Source organism: Nuphar pumila, chromosome 4 (genome assembly GCF_984573655.1).
Source record: "Nuphar pumila chromosome 4, dmNupPumi1.hap1.1, whole genome shotgun sequence".
In the NCBI taxonomy this organism is placed as follows: domain Eukaryota; kingdom Viridiplantae; phylum Streptophyta; class Magnoliopsida; order Nymphaeales; family Nymphaeaceae; genus Nuphar; species Nuphar pumila.
Window position 1 is genome coordinate 132,010,867 of NC_143252.1, and position 21,263 is coordinate 132,032,129.

The window sequence follows — 21,263 nt, forward strand, 5'->3', positions numbered from 1 at the left end:
CGATAGCCCTTTTGATTTTTGGGATAACCTATAAATATGCATTTTTTAGCTTGAGCGGCTAATTTATCACGGTCAGGGCCAAATTTGTGTACAAAACAAACACATCCAAATATTTTTGGTGAGAAAGAGAAGAGTGGGGTATTGGGTTTTAGGATATGTAATGGAATTTGATCACCCACAGAAGATGAAGGCATGCGGTTGATCAGATAACAAGCAGTGCTAATCGCATCACCCCAATATAACGCAGGAACATTGGATTGAATCATAATGGTTCGAGCAACATCAAGCAGGTGCCGATGTTTGCGCTCAGCCACCCCATTTTGTTGAGATGAATAGGCACATGTAGTTTGGGGTTGAATGCCATGATCTTGGTAAAATTGTAACAGAATTTTTTATTTAAACTCAAGAGCATTATCAGTGCGAACAATCTTGACAACAGATTCAAACTGAGTTTTTATTTCAAGAATTAAGGATTTGATAATACTTGGAACTTCAGATCGTTCTTTTATTAAAAATACCCACGACAACTTAGAAAAATCATCAACAATAACAAGATAATATCGACACTGAGTCCTAGTAGGAATCTTACTAGGACCCCATACATCTGCATGAAGAAGTTCAAAAACTTTATGACTAGACTGACTCTGACTCGAAGGTAACGAACTTCGACGATGTTTGCCCAACTGACATGCTTCACACTGAAATGATGTAGTAGAAGGAATTTGAGGAAAGACATAACGAAGCTTTGACAATGAAGGATGACCAAGACGACGATGCCACTGAACAGGACTGGATGAGTGTTCCACTGCAGCATATACCTTACCCACTGGATGATGTAGGTAGTAGACTCCATTTTCTTCATAGCCTCCACCAATCTTGTTCCCTGTCAGCAAATCCTGAAAATGACAACCCATCGGATCAAATATTACTCTACAGTTTTGTTCTTTTATAAGGCAACTAACACAGAGTAAATTTTGAGGAAAGTTTGGAGCATGAAGAACATTTTGCAACTGTAATGAGGAGGATATAGAAATATTTCCCTGACCAACAACCGGGGAGGAGCTCCCATCGGCTAATGAGACTCCAAGCTGAGCCTTAATATCCTTTAGATCTGAAAAAACACGTGAATTTCCACACAAATGTCTGGATGCACCAGAGTCAATAACCCACTTACTATTAGTCGGATGAAGATGATTTCCGGTTGAATAGGCAACACCAGCTACAGAAGGGGTGGAACTCAAAGGTCGAAGAGCTATAGCTCATCATATTCCGCACGACTAAGGGTGATACTACTTTCATTTGCAGAGATATTCTCTTGTACATTTGTTGCCTCGATAGTAGTAACATTTGCTTTAGGAGTATATGACTTTGATGAAGAAGATGTTGGCCGACCATGCTTATCCCAACAACGATCTTCTAAATGTCCAGATTTTTCACAGAATGTACATTGAAGCTTTCCTCTGCCTCCCATACCACGTCCATGTCCTCGTCCTCTGATATTTTGAATATTTCCACGCCCATAACTAGATAAGACAACAAGAGCAGATGACTGAGTCACAAACTGAGATTGTGGCAGAGAGATCGCAAGTCTACTCAGACGATTGTAAGCATCAGCAAGAGTGGGAACATCTGATCCAGTCAACATTTGAACTTTTGCAACAGAAAAATCTTAAGAAAGACCTGTAAGAGAACGAGCAACCATGGTTTGTTCTTGATGATCCTTTTGCTTCGAGCAACAAAGAGGCTTGTGAGCATTAAGTCTTTCAAACGCAGCTTTGACAGAGGCATAGTACAGGGCCAAGGTCTGATCTCCCTGTTGCAAATTATATATTTCCTTTTCGACTTGCAGGATACGACTCACATTCGTTTCTTGTGAGTATGTATCACGAAGATTGTCCCACATCAGTTTGGTTGTATTATAGTAGATTAATCCATCTGCAATATGGGGTTCGACACTATTCATGATCCATGACATAACTGTCATTATCTTCATCCCAAGTAACATATTTTCCCAATTTCTCGGTGGGTTCGCCTTCCAACAAAATATGTTTTCGACGATGTCCAGATACCGACATCATAAAAGTTCTGGACCACCTGGCATAGTTGGTTTCATTCAACCTTACAGAAGAGCCATACGAGAAGGGGTTGGCAAAAGCCTTATACTCCCCAATATGTTCCATTTTGGAATCACATTTCGAAGTTTCAACCATACTGAAGATGTGATTCAAATAAAAAATCTGATTACCTCACTTGAACAACAAGTGTTCAAGAGGAATTTTCAACTCAGCAGGAAATCACACCTGTTGTTTCCACAAAAACAGCAGCCCACAACCAAAAAAAAAATCAACACAGCAGGAAATCACACCTGTTGTTTTCCACGACAGAAGGATAACTTAAACTACCATGCTTCTTTCCCAAAAAAAAAAAACTCGACACAGCAGGGAATCACGACTGTTGAAATCCACATTCTGAAATAAACCAACCAACTAAAAACCAACTAAAGTTCAGGAAACACGAACATTGTTGCGCCCAAACACATCATGACCAATGATAGTATCCAGTCGCAAAACAAATATTCACTACACATGCTGTTCTCCAAACATATAAGGCACGACATCCAATAAGTCTTCAGGGCACAGTTAGACAGATCAATTATATTTCGATCACAAGCAATCAGCACAGACAAGAATTCTGATCACACGCAATCAGCACAGGAAAGAACTCAGCGAAATTCTGATCACACGCAATCAGCACAGGAAAGAACTCAGCAATCACGACAACACAGGAAATGAAGATTTCTGTTGCTCCCAAACAGCAGGAACACAACTCAACAACTCACGAACACAGGAAAGATCTCACGTCATGGCAGGAACAGGACTCGGCAACAAAAGGTCACGGTAGGAGATCCAGATGAGGAGCTCAAGTGTTACGGCTCCACATCTTCTCCTTAGATCTGACGACAGATCTGGGTAACATCCCAGATCTGTTATTAGATCTTCCACAATCAAACAACACCAAACCTGATTTTAAGAAGTCGTAGGGTTATTGTTCTTCGTTGATGAAGATCAGTCCCTGTTGATCACGCTCCCGAGATCGAGAGCTCTGATACCATGTAGAGGAAGATGCGATGCACAACCACCTGTGTGTGTGTATAGAGAGAGAGAGAGAGAGACGACTGCACAATAGAAAACTCGTTAACCCTTAGATTAGGGCTTCTCTCTATATTAAATAGAGAGAGGCTAAAAAGAGGAATTACATCTAAGTCTTTATGAGAACAAAATTTCAAAAGACCTCTAATATAAAAGAACTTAAACTAAAAACCACCTATTCTCAACAGTCTCCTTGTTCGTGATTCAAGTATTCTTATGCTTACATAGTTAAAGAAATGAGTGATTTGTTGGTTTAAAAGACCGTGGAATCGTGATTGTGTTCTTGCTCTTTCACCTTGTCTCATATTTTTTCTCTCTAATCTCCTTTCTCTCTGCATCGCCCTTTAAGAATGGATGACAATGATAAAGTCACCATCATGCCCATAAAGCTAAATGATACCAATTATGTGATGTGGGCTTTAATTATGAAGCGCCACAATTGAGGGAAGGGGTTGTGGGGGTTAGTAGATGGTTCCGATTTGGAACCAAAACTAATTCTCACAAAAATAGAAAATGAGAAAGAGACATCTCTCATGAAATGAGAGAAAACTAAGGCATTAGCTACATATGAGAAAAAATGGAAAGAATGTAGGATGGGGTATGTCAAGATCATGTCTTGGCTAATTAATAGCGTAGATATCAAGAAATGCTCTAGTCCTGCAAAGTTTGAGCATGCCAATAAGGCTTGGGAATACCTTAAAAATATGTATTCTCTTAAAGATATTGCACATGCGTGCAATTTACAAGACAAGGTGCGAACTATGACTAGGGACAAAAGTATTAGAAAATACTATAATGAATTGTCCAAACATTGGGAAGAATTGGCTCTTCTTAAGCCAAAGTAGCATTGTCTTGAAGATATCGAGCTTCGCCAAAAATAACTTGATATGGAACATTTTTACCAATTTGTAAATGGTTTGAGGCCGGAATTTGAAACCACCAAATCGGCCCTTCTACATAGAGGAAAAGTTTCCTCTATTGTTGACACTATTGAGGAATTAACTATGGAGGAGAATAGGCTAAAAAAGTATACTCCAAAGAATAAAGAGGATTATATTCTAGCCGTATCTAGATCGGGGAATTATATGCGCACCTATAGGCCACTTCATTTCGGAAGATAAGGCAATGATTATAACAAAAAGAGAGTGATTTGTGACCATTGTCATGAACCAGGACATTATAATCTTCAATGCCCCAAATTAAAAAAAAAAGATTAAAAGAAAATTGCATCAGTCGGCTCATCACAAGAATCAAAAGACCAAGGTAATCAAGATGCACCCGTATCAACTAATGAAAAAACTTCTAAGCATCTTCCTTAACTGAAGCCTCAACCGAAGCAGTTGTTTCATCCTTCAAAGGAAATGTGCTAAATGGATATAACATCCTATATATATTTGTTTAAAATAGACATTAATAGGGTCAATACACAACAAGTATAAGCATTATTGTGTGTATCATCTAAAATTGGATTATCTCTAGATTTTGCTTTCATTTCAGGAACACTAGGATGTTGACTTCTAATCACATGTATTCCAAGCTTAATTCAGAGATGAAAAGTGCTCTTCCCATAGAATTTAATTTTCCAGGAAGCTACTATTTTAACACCCAAAAATGCATTTAAAGCAGTAAGATACTCCAAAGAGTTTACAAATAACACAGTGGCTTAATATTTAGAATTAACTATTTTAGTTCATTAGAATAATAGCATGGGAGTTATCGCATCTAAAAATTCAAAGAAAAATACAAACGAAAGATAAAAAAACTAAAAATTGCACTCGTTTCCAATATCTGGCCAGAACATGTTGAAAGAGGATTTCAAGCCCCACTAGCAGTTGTAAATAGTTAAACAACCAAATTCTTGCATCTTTTCTGCTTGAGATTAAGAAACAGAAAAAACAAGAGAGAAGGAAAAAATAATTCATGTGAGTAAATATAACCTGAGAACTATAAAATAAGATCAGCTAACCATTTGTGTAAACGTATTTGGCTTTTAGTCCATTAAAGTTCAAAGGCATAAGACAGTGACAATAACAAACAAAATTAATATGGATGCACAAGAAGTGGCTTGCAGATGAACACTAGAATGAAAAGAAAGAAATTTAGCCACATCATTTTGACACACAAATTATCTATAATTTAAGTACCAGTGCATACCTCCTCAAAGTTTCTGGTAAACGTCTGTGGCTCATCCATCGTTCCACATCACGGAGCTTTAGTTGCATTTCAAGCCTCCTGGGAAAACAAAAAGCCTGCTTAATATTTAAAGAAAATAAAAGTAGGCACACCTCCTCAACAGAAATGTGAAATCCCCCAGCAATATTTTTAGTCATTTTGTTAGCTTTTTTTCATCTCTGACATAATATCACATGAAATAAACTCAATCCAACAAATTACACCAAGGACTTCATTCTGATCTTTATAGAAGTTTCATCATAAATATGCATAATCATATGCAAGACTGCCCTACCTTCGACCCAAGGCTTGGAGAAAGTTCTGCATATTTCCAATAAGCAGAGCAAAAAGCAAGAGGCCAAGTCCAATTATTGCCATGGTGAAAAGAACCTCCCCCCAGAATGAGCTAGGAACTTGGTTTCCAGCAAGAGTACTAATTTGCTGTAACAAGGCCAGAGTGACAAATTTAATAATGATAATATATGCTAGTTCTGGTAAAGTTCTAGTTTTTATGTGATGAAACAAGCAAGTTTTCCTAGTCAATTTTATAGGAAAACAAGATTTTAACCTTCCAAAGTCATATTGTAATAAAAGTGAACATGTCATCAATGGGGAAATGAGTATACAACAAAATTTCTCAACTCTGCTTATTTAAAAAAGAAAGCTTCCAGTTAAAACAAAATGCAAATAAAGCTATCTAGAATGTGGGCCATGCCATCTTGTTCTATGTGGAGGACATGATTATTCTGGGAATGATTTTCAAAATATTGCAACAGTAAACTGAAGACAAATATTATACAGGTACCTTCTTTGGCTTGATAATGAATATGGACAAGATGGATATCTTTTGCCACAACATACAAAAATGTGATTTGAGGGTACTAGCACAGTTGGTTTATGCAAAAAATACCAGAGTAGGTATTGCAAAGGCCATTCCTAGTGACCAGAACCCCTCTTAAACTAGACTACAAGGTGAGTCACCTAATTCATCAGAAACATTATGTTAACCAAGTAGCATAGTCATAAGGAGATCCTTGTTTCTTCTCACTCCCTTGTAGGTGTTAAAAAACTTGGGTCCTTATTTTGGTCCCTAAAAGACCTTTTCCTTTTTCCTTGGTAATGCCCTCAGTAAGACCATCAGTGATAAACAAGCTTGACTAGCACACATATAATCAAGTAGACTGTAGAGTATCTTTAACAAGGAATGCTTCTAATGAGTGAATAACTGCTTAGTATTGCAAAGTCCATGGCATGATAAAGCATGTAACTGATCTTTTCAACTAATCATACTTATATGAGAAAAAGACTGCAAAAGAAAGGAGAAAAAGACAAACATAAGATGAATAAACAGTAAGCTACCTGAAAACCCCAAAATAAAGAGTATAGATATCTTGTGATAATACTGCTTTTTGTTGTAATAGGAACAGCATTCACATATATTCCATATGCAAAAGGACCACCAGATGTGCTAAAGCAGTTACTTGCATCAGGACTATTTATCCAAAGATTCCAACTTGAATTATTTCTAAAATCCTCAATGTTGCCACGTCCACAATCAATAAAATTAGAGCATGATATTTTGGATGCTTTGCAGGCATCTCGGAGACACTGATTCACCCTCTGCATACAAAGAAGCAAGGCCAAATCATGCCACGGAAAACAAAAATCTATGAGAGAATGACCTACAACACAATTAAATCATCACATAGTATACTAAAAATGAAGCTACCAATAAAGCTCTTTGAAGAAAGAAGTGACTTATCATAATTTCATGCTTCAGGCAAGTTGCGAAAATATTTATACAAAGTTATGCTGAACATGTTAGTTTATGATGACAAAGACTCACAAAGTTAACAGGTTAAAAAAGCAGGAAAAGACTAAAGATCCACAAACAGTTGCATCACAGCACCAAACATCATAAAATCTTAAAGTGACAAAAAAAGTGCTGTTTGTGCAGCATGGGAAATAGTAGTAGTCTTTTTTATTATTATTATTAGGGGCACTTTTTGTTTCTCAAACATGTTCTATCATTTGTACTCAAATGCTGTTTTGTATAAAGACATTTTGGTCTAGTTTGTAATATGAAGGTCAATACAACAGGTCAACCCATGTCTGTAAGGATGTTTGCCCTAAAGAGTTGCCGGATGAATGCATCCCCATTGTTTTCTCCTCCTAACTTTTCCTGCAGCTTTGAAGACAATGGATGGTCAACTTCACTTAGAAGGCAAGCACCATATACCAAGGTTGCAGCTAATTAAAAAATATAAGGATGTTCACTGTTCAGTTCCAATATTCAAGTAAAAGAAGAGAGAGAGAGGGGGAGAGAGAGAGAGATGTAAGCCGAAAATGATAGCCTCATCTTTGTTATGGAATGAACAGAAAGATTAGCAGAATTTGCAGGCTCAAAATTTCTTACGCTTTATGATTTCCCTTCTTTATTCTTAACATATCTCAACCAGAGTATAGCCTAGCACTGAGATTACATTATGACTCCAATCATCTCTTGTTTACTTATATTTCAAGATTTTGTTACATGCATGTTTTATTTATATTAAACGAAGCATAGACTAGCGTCAAGATTCCATCATAGCTCCATATAAAAACAACACTGTCAAGACTGGGAAGTAATGTGGCAAGTGGGAATGAAAAGTGATGCCTGTTTCAGGTCTATCTAAGTGAGAAGCAAGAAGCAACTAAGAAATGCTTAAAATGTGAGTAAGTTTTTCAAAAATCAGAATCTATGCAACATGGACTCTTCTAAAAGGTCAACGCATCTGTGTCGTTGCAGGTGCGACACTTGGACATGGCTTCCATAGTGTCAGCTGCAGTCAACCCCACAAGGGTGTATTTCTGTCCAAAACTAGATTCAGTTAACCCTAACTAAGTCCAGTTTTATCTATAGTATGCACACACACCTATGTCACACGGACTCGGCTAAAGGGTTGACGCACCCGCGTCGACACGCACGGACTCGGGTGCGGACTCGGGTGCGGCTTTGGACACGGCCCGGACTTGGTCAACTCCGAGTCGGACTCGGTCAACGAGTCCGGGCCGAGTCCGACCACATTTTGGACTCGGTCAACTTTGACCGAGTCCAAAATTGTCCAGTTCGAGTTTTAAATTTTGTTTTGGATCCGGGTCGGGTCGGGTCCAAACCCAACCCAGATCCAAATTTTTTTTGGCAGCCGAACCCTAAAAGGGGTTTATCGACAGGGAGAGGGGCTTACCCTCTCGATTTTGCCTCTCCCCCTCAGCCCCTGCAGCTTTCTCCTGCAACCACGCCGGCGATCCGAACTCCAGCGACAGGCAGCCACCGTCTCCCCCTCCGTCAGGTATGTCGACCCTGCTCGTAGCCTCCCTCCCTGCACCCTCTGCTCGCAGAGGAGGGGCTCGGCCCCCCTCCCTGCACCCTCTGCTCGCAGGGGAGGGGCTCGGCCCCCCTCCCTGCACCCTCTACTCACAGGGGAGGGGCTCGTCCCCTCCCTGCACCCTCTGCTCGCAGGGGAGGGGCTCGGCCCCTCCCTGCACCCTCTGTTGGCAGAGGAGGGGCTCGGCCCCCCTCCCTGCACCCTTTGCACGCAGAAGAGGGGCTCGGCCCCCCTTCCTGCACCCTCTGCTCGCAGGGGAGGGGCTCGGCCCCTCCCTGCACCCTCTGCTGGCAGAGGAGGGGCTCGGCCCCCCTCCCTGCACCCTTTGCACGCAGAAGAGGGGCTCGGCCCCCCTCCCTGCACCCTTTGCACGCAGAAGAGGGGCTCGGCCCCCCTTCCTGCACCCTCTGCTCGCAGGGGAGGGGCTCGGCCCCTCCCTGCACCCTCTGCTGGCAGAGGAGGGCCTCGGCCCCCCTCCCTGCACCCTTTGCACGCAGAAGAGGGGCTCGGCCCCCTTCCTGCACCCTCTGCTCGCAGGGGAGGGGCGCGGCCCCTCCCTGCACCCTCTGCTGGCAGAGGAGGGGCTCGGCCCCCCTCCCTGCACCCTTTGCACGCAGAAGAGGGGCTCGGCCCCCCTCCCTGCACCCTTTGCACGCAGAAGAGGGGCTCGGCCCCCCTTCCTGCACCCTCTGCTCGCAGGGGAGGGGCTCGGCCCCTCCCTGCACCCTCTGCTCGCAGAGGAGGGGCTCGGCCCCTCCCTGCACCCTCTGCTCGCAGAGGAGGGGCTCGGCCCCCCTCCCTGCACCCTCGGTTCGCAGGGGAGGGGCTCGGCCCCCCTCCCTGCACCCTCTGCTCGCAGAGGAGGGGCTCGAACCCCCTCCCTGCACCCTCTGCTCGCAGGGGAGGGGCTCGGCCCCTCCCTGCACCCTCTGCTCGCAGAGGACCTCCCTGCACCCTTTGCACGCAGAAGAGGGGCTCGGCGCCCCTCCCTGCACCCTCTGCTCGCAGAGGACCTCCCTGCACCCTTTGCACGCAGAAGAGGGGCTCGGCCCCCCTCCCTGCACCCTCTGCTCGCAGGGGAGGGGCTCGGCCCCTCCCTGCACCCTCTGCTCACAGAGGAGGGGCTCGGCCCCCCTCCCTGCACCCTCTGCTCGCAGAAGAGGAGCTCGGCCCCTCCAATATTCCCTGTTTTATTAACTTTATTTTATTTACTTATTTAATTATTTTCTTTTCAGTTTTCACTTTTCAGATATAATGGCGAGTTCTAGCGGTAGTGTCAATACATTTGGTTCAAGTTCTAACCCTGAATTAGATGTTTCTCAACCACTTTGGAGGCTTGTGACAAAAGGGATAAAAGCTAGTAGTGGTGGTGGTGGGAATGTGCAGTTTCATTGTAATCTATGTAAGACTGTTTTCACAGGTTCTTATACGCGTGTGAAAGCACATCTTTTGCATATTCGTGGTCAAGGAATTAGGGCATGTTCTGGGGTTGACAAAGACATGTTAAAGCAATTAAAAAAAGAACAAGAGGAAGCTGAAAAGAAGAAAATTGCAGAGATGAAAAGCGATTCGATTAATTTGTCTTTTCCTACTGCTAGTGATACACAAGAAGAGCTTTTAAAGAAAAAAAAGATGAAAAGCAATAAAACAATACAAGCGTCATTCAAAAACATGGCAAGAGCAGAAATTGATAAAAAGATTGGTCGATTCTTTTACTCAAGCTCAATTCCTTTTAATGTAGCTAGAAGTCCATACTGGAAAGATATGATTACATCTTTGGCTAATTGCAATTTGAGTGGTTATGTGCCTCCTAGTTCAGAAAAACTAAGAACAGTCATTCTTGCAGAGGAAAAAAATAGAATTGAAGACTTGCTAGAGACCCAAAAATTTGCATGGAAACGACATGGAGTGTCGATTGTTTCTGATGGGTGGACTGATATACAAAGGCGACCACTGATAAACTTCATTGCTTACTCACTAAATGGGCCAATCTTTTTTAAGACTGTTGATGCATCTGGAGAGTATAAAGATGCTGAATATTTAAAGAGATTATTTGTTGAAGTGATAAAAGAAGTGGGTGAAGAAAGTGTGGTGCAAATCATTACTGACAATGCTCCAGTTTGCAGTCGTGCAGGAATGAATTTGGCAAGTGAAGATACATATTCACATATTTTTTGGACTCCTTGTGCAGCACACAGTTTAAATTTGGCACTTAAGAGTATATGCAATCCATCAAAAGATGATGCACATGCACATGAAATGTGCTTATGGATTGAGGAAATAGAGCATGATGTTCGAAATATTAGAAATTTTGTTGTAAACCATCATCATGCCCTTTCTATATTTAATAGGCATTCTGATCTCAAGTTACTGAAAGTTGCTGAAACTCGTTTTGCTTCTCTAATTGTTATGATAAAAAGAATTAAGCAACTCAAGAATGCATTGATGATGATGGTGGCTGATCAAGATTGGGATTTTTACCGTACTGAAGATGATGTCAAGGCTCAAGCTATCAAAAAATGCATCTGTGATGATTTTTGGTGGGATAAAATTACATATTTTGTTGAATTTACAGAGCCTATTTGGGAAATGCTGAGAGAAGTTGACAGAGATGTACCCATGCTTCATAGAATTTATGAAATGTGGGACAATATGATTGAAAAAGTTCAAAGTATCATTTTTAAACATGAGAAGAAAGATATTGCACTTGATGATTCAGAATTTTACAATCATGTACATTCAGTTTTAGTGAGAAGATGGGATAAAAGCAATACACCTTTGCATTGCATGGCACACTCTCTCAATCCAAAATACTATGCAAAAAAATGGTTGACAGCAGGTGTTGGTCGTGTTTCTCCAAATGAAGATCCTGAGATATCAAGAAATAGAATGATATATTTGGGAAGAGTTTTTAATGATCCTCACATGTTTAAGGTTGTAAATAATGAGTTTGGCAAGTTTTCTACTGGAAGATTTGATTCTTTAGCAACACTTGTGGCAAGGGACGAGGAAGATCCCCTTAATTGGTGGGCAACATATGGATCAGAGACACCAAATCTGCAACGTCTTGCAATGAAGTTGTTATCTCAACCTGCTACATCATCTTGTTGTGAAAGAAATTGGAGTACATATGCTCAAATTCACAACATTAAAAGAAACAAACTCACTAGTAAAAGAGCAGAGGATTTGGTATATGTTCACTCAAATCTACGATTAATTTCTCGCCGCACCAAAGAAGAGTATAAGTACTTTTTTTTCTTTGTATTCAAAGTTTGTATTTAAATATTTCATATTTGTATTCAAAGTTTTAAGTTAAATACTAATATAGTGATTTTTTGATGCAGTTGTGGACCATCCAAGAATTGGGATGTAAATCCAGAAGATTTTGACTTGGAGGGAGAACATAATTTACATACTCTCAACATGGACTACATCGATCCTGTTCTTCCTTCTAATTCAGACGATGAGGCAGATTTATGATAAGTTTTGTTGTTTATCACACTCACAAGCTTCTTTATGTGTTATATTTTGGTAAGTTTGTGTTGTTAAGAATTGCTTTTTTTTTGCTTTAAAATTTACAATCTTTATGTGTTAATTTATTGTTATATATATATATATAATTATAATATTTAAAATATATATATTTATAATATATATTTTTTAATATATATATAGCCGAGTCCCCGTGTCCAAATTTTTTGGAATTGCGCCGCACCCGTGTCGCACCCGCACCCGCACCCGCACCCATGTGACATAGACACACACACACACACACACACACATATATATATATATGTATATATATGCACCCCAGCACCCAGCCGTGTCACACCCTTCGCACCCAAATCCGCACCTGAACTTATGGGACATAGCTCAGAAATAAAAAGAATCCAATTTGTGTGACACTACTATTTTTTGACTTCATAGAGGTATTCATGTAATTAAAAATAATCTTACTTCTATTGTATAACTATAGTATTTTTCTATTATATGTACTAGATATAAAGACGAAAATTGGTACAAATGTCTTGACTTCAAACAAAAATCAATATTAACATCAAAATAAACAATAAATAGCAAATAACATGTTAATCTCAGCATTTAGAAAATCTAGATGTACAAGAGTACATAAAATGAACATGGAAATTTTGTATACTTTTTCCTTAGGGCCTGTCTTTTTTATCCCATTTTGATGGGGAACATCAAACATAGCAGGAAAGGTTAGGCTTTTCTCACCCTGATTGAAACAAACAGCCAAGACACAGGGGTGAGAAAAGTCCATGCTGGCAGTGTAGGCCCCAGTTTTTCTCACCCCTTCCCTTTTTCATGGCATTTTACAGTCATACCTCCCTCCCTGAAAGCAATTTCACATCGCCCATGCAATCTGGCAGCAATGTGGGCCCCAAGGATGGGAGTTCATGCCCTTTCACGGGAAGGGTGTTTCCATCCCTTTGCTGAATAAATAGGCCCTTAATCTTTAAATGAATATCCCTCAGTTCAATTAAAATAGGTTGACTGTGGTTTCCTTCATATAGAAATCTGAATTTTTTAACTGTATGTATCAACTTTAACAAAAAGTACAATCCTCATGTCCAAGATGCCTTGTACTTTCTACAACATCGGAGCAAGCTTCAGGAGTGCCTAAGCTTGTGTAGCAACTGTGAGCTTCTAAAGTTTAGAAGCTTCCAATGGAAATAGTTTTGAGTATCACATGTTCAAATAAAAGACCAACCAGCACTCTTTTAGTTCTACTCTCCCCAGGATTTCAATTGCTTCCTTCTACATAGACTGTACAATGATGTCATTGCATACATTGTATAGTCATATTGTATGGTTCATTGGCCTTATTCTGGCTGCATTAATATTTTGAACTTAGACTGTACAATGATGCCATTACATACATTGTATAGTCATATTGTATGGTTCATTGGCCTTATTCTGGCTGCATTAATATTTTGAACTTGTCTTTGTAATTCTTGTACTTATCTATTGTTGGGCATTCTTGGTCACTCCTTAATTTTTATTTTTCCTATGATTCATAAAATAGATTATATCCCTCAAAATATTGGCATCCTCATACCTTTCAAATTAATCCTCTCATATGGTATCAAAGAATGTGACTAGATTTTCTTATCCTTCTCCCATGGTTCTTACCAGTCATATTGAGACCCAAGCAGTAGCTTTCTGGTATATTTGGCATGTGTTTGGTCTCTTATGAAGAAAAATCAACATAAAGAGGTTACAACAAGAATGTCTGACCCACTTTAAGTGACTAGGTGTTGAGGTGGGTTGATGCGAAAAATATGTTGTAGGTAAGAAATGGGCTTTCCTAATGTGCTTTTGGAATTTTTAGCTTGCAAGAAAAGGCTATAAACTCCTGATCAGATCTGGGTAAGTCCAGTCACTTTCAAAATTTGTGATTTTGCCTTTAACAGGAGTTGACTTCAACTACTTCTCTTGCCAAGTCTTTTCTGGCATTTAAATATTATTTGGAAATTTGGTAGACTTGTTTAATTTATGCTGAAGGTTTGAGTATTTTACAGATAGAATGAACCATTGCACATAAAACTGCATCTTTCATTTTGATGTATAAAACTTTACTGATCATTTTGGTTATAGATGTTCTCCATGAATGTAAAACTAGTTCATAGAGAAATAAGATGTTATCCGGTGCTTTAGCCAACCAGAATGAAGTAATTATACGTGTCTCTCAATGAGTAATTTATAGAAGTTAACTGGGTATATAAGCTACAATGGAGACGAATGTTCAGTGAAAAGGAGGAAGTGTGACAAAGAGAAAAATGGAGTAGGAAAGAAGTGCTAAGATTATGTCGTGGTTAAGTAAGATGGAAACAAATCAAGTAATTCTTTAAGCAGCTTATGATGGTTGGAAATATTTGGAGGTGTATCAGCAAATTATATGGATGAAAAGGTACCAACTTATGCAGTACATAAAATCGATGCACCAAGGAGGGAAATACCTTCAAGAGCTCCTGAAAGCCTTGAAACAAATAAGACAGGCTCTAGCAATCACAAGCCCCACTTTATTGTGTAAATAGATGAGAAAAATATTATCAAAGAAATTAGGTCTCTTTATACTTTAAGAGCAAATTTGATAGCATAAGCACTATTATTCTATAGCTCATTATTTCTCCCACAATGCTTAGTAGAACATGTGTCAGAAGTAACTGAATTTAAACCAACAAGAGATTGCAAGGGTTTCTGTCAAAAGTTCTTTTGCTACTAGACAGAATCATGTGCATGGACTCCATAAAAGAGAAGTCAGGTGGGAGCCTTATAGAAACATAATTGCCAAATTTAAGGAGACAGAATAATGGTGCCGCTTCTGCCACTGATATTCTGAATTGCAAAAACTAGTAGGTAATCAAGTTCTTTATGTTTACAGTTATATACATGAACTAGTTTGTCAATTTTTGAGATTTTTGAATTACGCTCTGAATGTGTGGCTACTAAAAGTCATTGACTTAATCCTTGCATCACATTGCTAATTAAGGTTGCCCTTGTTGTCTGATGTCATGTATTATTTGCTAACATCACATGTTCATACATTTATTTATTCCATAACAAGATTTGCTTTATATTATATTACAGACTTTATTGTTCAAATGTGCATATAAGGAGTAAAAGGGTTACATGAGAGTTACCATTTATCAATTGCCCAACACTAAAAAGATGACTAAACTCCTACATACATGAAGAAAGCTAGCAATAAGGTAACCAAATTAGGAAGAAATGATAAAAAAAATGTGCCTATAACAATAATTCAAGATATAACTTATACATCCATGGATGCAGATCATCATAGAAATATGAATGCCTTTAAAGACAAATCATATATCAACCTGTGGAAACTTGCTATTCAAGTGCACTTTTTTTAGCACTATATGCAAGTATCTTTACCAAAATACAACCCATGTCTGGTGTACCGGTAAACTGCTTCATTTACAATCTGCAACATGATCTTAGGTACCCAAAAGAAAAAATACATGTATTCTTGATTATCAGGTTTCTTCAAGAAGATTGATGACAAGTATATGGGTTGCATCTTGCACACATACTTTTCTCATATAGGTAGAGAGACAGAGAGAGAGAGATATGATTTTGCAAAAGATGACATTATAAGACCAGAATAAAAAGAAAAAGCGAGAAGGAAATTTAACATTTAAAAGTAAATTCATAGTTCATCTACATAATACAATTGGCATTGTTAAGCACAGAATAAACCATAAGATGGCTACGTATAATGCACAAATATTAAAAATCAAAGAATTAGAAAGACTCATTCTTTATTGGAATACATCCTCATAAAACCTTATAAGGTGCACAAGATATTCAAAAATATTAAAATCAACACAAGAACCAACCACATCTAAGCACCTTAAATTAAAACCAAACCTGCAATGCGAAAAGGTACCAGCAAGAGCCAACCACATGCCCAGCCAGTACAAAAATTAAAAGATTAATGACAAAATTAGCCCATGCTGACTCAAATATGAAGCCACTTGGAGACTGTCCAGCAAGCAGAGGAATAAACCTAGACATTCTTGGAAAATATTGAAGAAGAATCACTGCTCTTAATAGATTCTTCGCATAGTTGGCTGATCCAGATTTAACATACTTCGGCAAGAGACCCAGAATCATAATCTGAACAAATCAAGCACAAAATGTGACAATTAGAAATGGAAATTTTTGATGACCAGAATATGAGTGGTAACAACATCGTAAATATCCCCTACATATGATCAAGAATATTTTACATGATCAAGTCATTTTGTAGATATCCACAAGAAAATCCGACATGCATGAGGCATGTTAAAATTAGTATCTGTGGTTGAAGTTGGAAATAATAAGACATTACAGAAGGGAAAGAAATCCAGAGAACATTTTAAGTTATCAAATCACCTTTGTAACTCCTGCATAAACATCAAAAAGTTCATTTGTTACCATCAAAATAGATTCAAGAGTAGGAACAAAGAAGAGAGGAAAATGACACACAATTTGTTTCATTGAGTAACCCATAAATTCATCCCATGCCACAACATGATTTAGGAACATGAACAAATAATCAAGTTCCCATACAGTCGAGCTACACAGTTCACAGGATAAAAATGGTAATGACCTTGAACCCAAAGCAAAATAAGGGAATGGTTTCCATCAAGAACATGTGCTGATACTCCTTTTTGCCCCACCACCATGCTGATCGAGTTGAATGCAAGATTTACTCCTTCATGAAATTTACTTTCAGGACAGAATACCATGGCATCTAGGGCATACATTGCCATCTTACTGCTGGGCTGGAGGGTTGCCCTGAGGTTGTTGACGCTTCGAAGGAGGAAACTAAGGAGGAAACTGTTTCTTTCCACTTCCGATCTTTATGAGAAAGAACAACCGTTTGCCTAAGCCATCGGATGGTGTCTTCGGCTCACCACCCGCAGCGGGTGGCTTCCTGCTCTGAGTACTCTTAGAGTGCTCCCAAGCTTCACTCAGGAGGGTGGCGACAACAACTGCTCTAGAGAAGGTCATGGGCATACTAGTTAGGACCCGATACATGAACCCCTCCTTCAGCCCCCGAATAAACTTTTCTGCCCGCTCGTGATCATCCGCGAACAGGTTGGGACAATAGGGTTCTAAACTCTGGAATTTGGCAATGTAATCCATCAAACTCGAAATGCCTTGGCTGAGCTCCAAGAACTTCACCTTCTTCTTCTCCCTCGCATGAGGAGGGAAGTAGTTCTCCAAGAAAGCTTTCCGGAATGCTTCCCAAGGAATTGGTGAAATTCCCGGAAACTGCACACCCCAAGCCATGTCCCACCAGTTGTGGGCATTGTCCTTCAGCCTGAAGGTCCCGTATAACGTCTTCTTGTCATCGGGGACTGACAAGACCTCAAACACTTGTTCCACCTCCTTCACCCAGTTCTCGGTCATATCTGGGTCTGGCTTACCGGCAAAGGTCGGGGGGTCAAGCTTCAAAAATTTCTCATACGTCACTGCGGTATCCTGGCTCGATTCAGCAAAAGGGCGCTTGATCCCTTTGGGAACGAACCTGGTCTCATATAGCCTCTGCTAGGGTACTTAGGGAATCCATCACGAAACCCCGCTGATCTGACCATTCGTCAGCAGAATCGTCGTTCGAGTTCCTTACCATCCATGAAGTAGACAAGGGATACCAAAGATCAAAAATTTCAGGAAGCTCGAGATAGAAGCAAAAAAGATCCGTACTATTCATGCGTAACATGAGTAGTTTACAAAAGCCCAGCAATGATGGTACATAAGCAGAACGTGTCAAGCTACTTAGCTTAACAATGCAAAATACAACTACAAAGCAAGAGAAATTGTATACTCACAGCGCTATGCGGATGCTCAATGGTCAATAATCATTGTTTCCCTTAGCTCTGATATCAATCTGTAACGCCCCAAAATTTCAAACTTGCGAACCTTTCAGAAAACAAGCAAGAGACTAGAAAAATCCCTTTCCTTTCAGAGTTTGTTTATGAAATCAGCGAAAGACTATTCTTTTGTTAAATTCAAAAAGCAGGCTGACAACTTTGGGCACATTAGCTAAAAGAACCAAAACTCACAATCCATGTTACTTGCAAAACACTTGAAAAAACCACTTTCATTAAAAGAAGTACCCAAATAGTACAAAATTCGAATATCCCAAGGAAAATCTGTTACAAAACCCAAAAACGTCTAGGACGCGAGCTAAGAACAAAAAAAGAAAATCTTGAAGTCATCTTGCCATCGCCCGTGGTGTACCTAATCATCACTTGTACCAATAGAATGGGTTAGTTTCGCGAAAAACTAGTAGGTGCATAAGAGAGACTACAAGAAACTGAATTAAGAGCATTTAATTCAGCATGCTAAGCAGTTTAAATCAGATCAACAGTTAAACTGGTAAGTAGTTCAAAGCAAGTAAGCATTGCAACTGTCAAACGCAACATGACGATTCATTTGATCATAAGTTGTGAACTACCACGCAACTAGCAAGTCTTATGACCCATCAACCAGTATGAACAAGCTTATGTTTCGATATTACTGGCCTGCGGATACGTGCAGACAAATCGTATAAACAACTGAGACTAGTTCGGGCGTCTGTTATTCTATGTATTTTCAATAACCCGAATAGCTAGTTGAGTCTGCTCCTAAGAGCAACGCTTTAGCCGAGAGAGGATTCCCCAAAGGCAGGTACCTGGCAACGGATGCATCCAACTTCTGCAGAAATCCATGGGATCTACCACCTAGGATAATGTCTGGTAGTCCCTTCCCCTAACTCCAATGACAGGGGAGGCCGGATCTTTGCCCGTGGGGTGGTTATTGTTAAGAGGCGAACTCCAGATTTACCTGCGCAAGGAAGAAAACGAGTAAAGGAGAAAGAGGGTTGCAGAAGGTCACGACTGAATCTCTCACGCGTGACTAATCTATTCAAAGCATGTATATAAAGCATTGCAAAGATTAGGGTACAGAAATACCCTTTAATGAATAGTAAAATTACAACATAACACAACCCATATATGGGTACGGGTCTGGATTGGATCCAGATGCATAAACGATTCTTTTCACCCTCCCTCAAGTTGTACATGATCTTGGATCACGAACAACTTACCTTTTAACATCCAAAACCTGTCCTTTGTTAATCCTTTTGTGAATATATTTGCAACTTGTTCTTCTGTTCGGAAAAAATTGGGCTCAATTTCTTTTTCTTCGACCTTTTGCCTTACAAAATGTTGATCTATCTCAATGTGTTTTGCTCGACTGTGATAAATGGGATTGAAGGACATATTGATGGCACTTTGGTTGTCACATAGTAAAAGTGATCGAGCAATCGATTCTCCTATCTTTGTGAGGAGATGTCTTATCCATGTAGCCTCTACGGTCGCGGAAGTCATCGATCTGTATTCGGCCTCTGTGCTCGATCTAGCTATGGCTTTCTGCTTTCTACTGCTCCAAGAAACTAGGTTTGACCCAAGAAAACTGCAATAACCAGATATCGATCGGCATTCATCTGGATCTCCTGCCCAATCAGTGTCAACATAAACAATGATCTCATGTGCGGCTTGATTCAGCCCACTCTTTCTGTAGACAAGTCCATCGCCAACTATGCCTTTTAGATATCTTAATATTCTCTTAACTGCCTCCATATGTGACATACAAGGTTCATGCATAAATTGAGATACTTGATTGACAGAATACACTATATCGGGTCGAGTGAATGTTAGATATTGTAACATACCTACTATGTTGCGGTATCTAGTAGGATCTTCATATAAGTCTCCCTCTTTATAGCTCAATTTCTGATGCATGACACTTGGGGTTGCCAAGGGTTTGCAATTCATCATACTCGCTCTACTGAGAATATCCACTATGTACTTGTGTTGAGTGAGAGTAAGTGTATTACATGTCTTGTCGACTTCTACCCGAAGAAAATATCGTAGATCTCCGAGATCATTCATTTTAAATCTCTGATTCAACAATTTCTTTACATCATCAATATGAGTTTCGCAGTTACCTGTAATGATGATGTCATCTACATATATCAATAGGAGTGTGATCACACTCTGCTTCTTGTAGATGAATAGTGAATGATCAAGAAGAGACCTAGACAGGCCATGTCTCTGTATTTCAAGCGAAAAACTTTCGAACCAAGAACGAGATGTCTGTTTCAAACCATATATCGCTCGTTTCAATTTACACGCGTATTGATCAGTATCTTGTTCTGCATATCCTGTGGGTTGCTCCATATAAACTTCCTCCTTGAGATCTCCATGCAGGAAGGCATTTTTAACATCTAGCTGACTTAATATCCATCCATGTTCAACAACTAGATCCAGCACAATTCGAATGGTCCCCATTTTCACCACAGGACTAAAAGTTTCATCAAAATCCTGCCCTTGCTCTTGTGTGAATCATTTGGCAACAAGTCTAGCTTTGTACCTTTCAATGCTCCCATCAGGTTTATATTTAATCTTGTACACCCATTTCGATCCGACTATATTTCTATTTGGTGGTCTGGGAACAACCTCCCAAGTACCACATTCAAGTAGAGCTTTCATTTTTTCATTCATCGCTTCAATCCACTTCTTTGAGTTGGCAGCTTGATAAAAGGTGAGAGGTTCATCTTCTTTTGTTATGGATGTCAAAAACAATTGAAAATCCAGTGAAAATTTTTTGTAGCTGACCCATTTGTCAAGTGGATGACGAGCCCGAGTAGACCACCTAACCGGCAACATCTGTGTGAAAGTAGGAGGCATATTAAGGTCAGGACAAGAAGTAGAGACAGGTGGAAGTTCCTTCTCACGTCGAGTGTAGACGATGCCCTTATACCTTCCTGTTTCCAAGGGTTGACCATCAACCTCTTCTGAATGTGATGCATCTTCTGACTCCTCACATGCTTCCTTCTGACTGCAGTCCGGAGGGCATTCAGTATTAATGTTGGAGAAGAGTTCAGAGCTTAGCCATGGATAATATACTTCAACATTGGATTTTGAGCCAGAGAAGTTAGTAGGTTGATTATCAAAGTTCATCTCATCAAAAATAGCGTTTCTCGACACTTTGA

The 21,263-nt window shown here is 39.7% G+C and overlaps 1 protein-coding gene across 4 annotated transcripts in view; it reads right to left on the reverse strand.

The window, feature by feature from the left end:
* The window catches only part of LOC149841099 (putative cyclic nucleotide-gated ion channel 20, chloroplastic), a 120,510-nt gene that overhangs the window by 43,672 nt on the left and 55,575 nt on the right, over positions 1–21,263 (reverse strand). For all 4 annotated transcript variants that reach the window (XM_090003590.1, XM_090003591.1, XM_090003589.1 and 1 more), the window contains 4 exons: positions 16,106–16,354; positions 6,681–6,941; positions 5,617–5,762; positions 5,304–5,381 (listed from right to left, as the gene is read on the reverse strand). In XM_090003590.1, the coding sequence (XP_089859716.1) occupies positions 5,304–5,381; positions 5,617–5,762; positions 6,681–6,941; positions 16,106–16,354 (734 nt within the window). The remainder of the gene's footprint in view (positions 1–5,303; positions 5,382–5,616; positions 5,763–6,680; positions 6,942–16,105; positions 16,355–21,263) is intronic.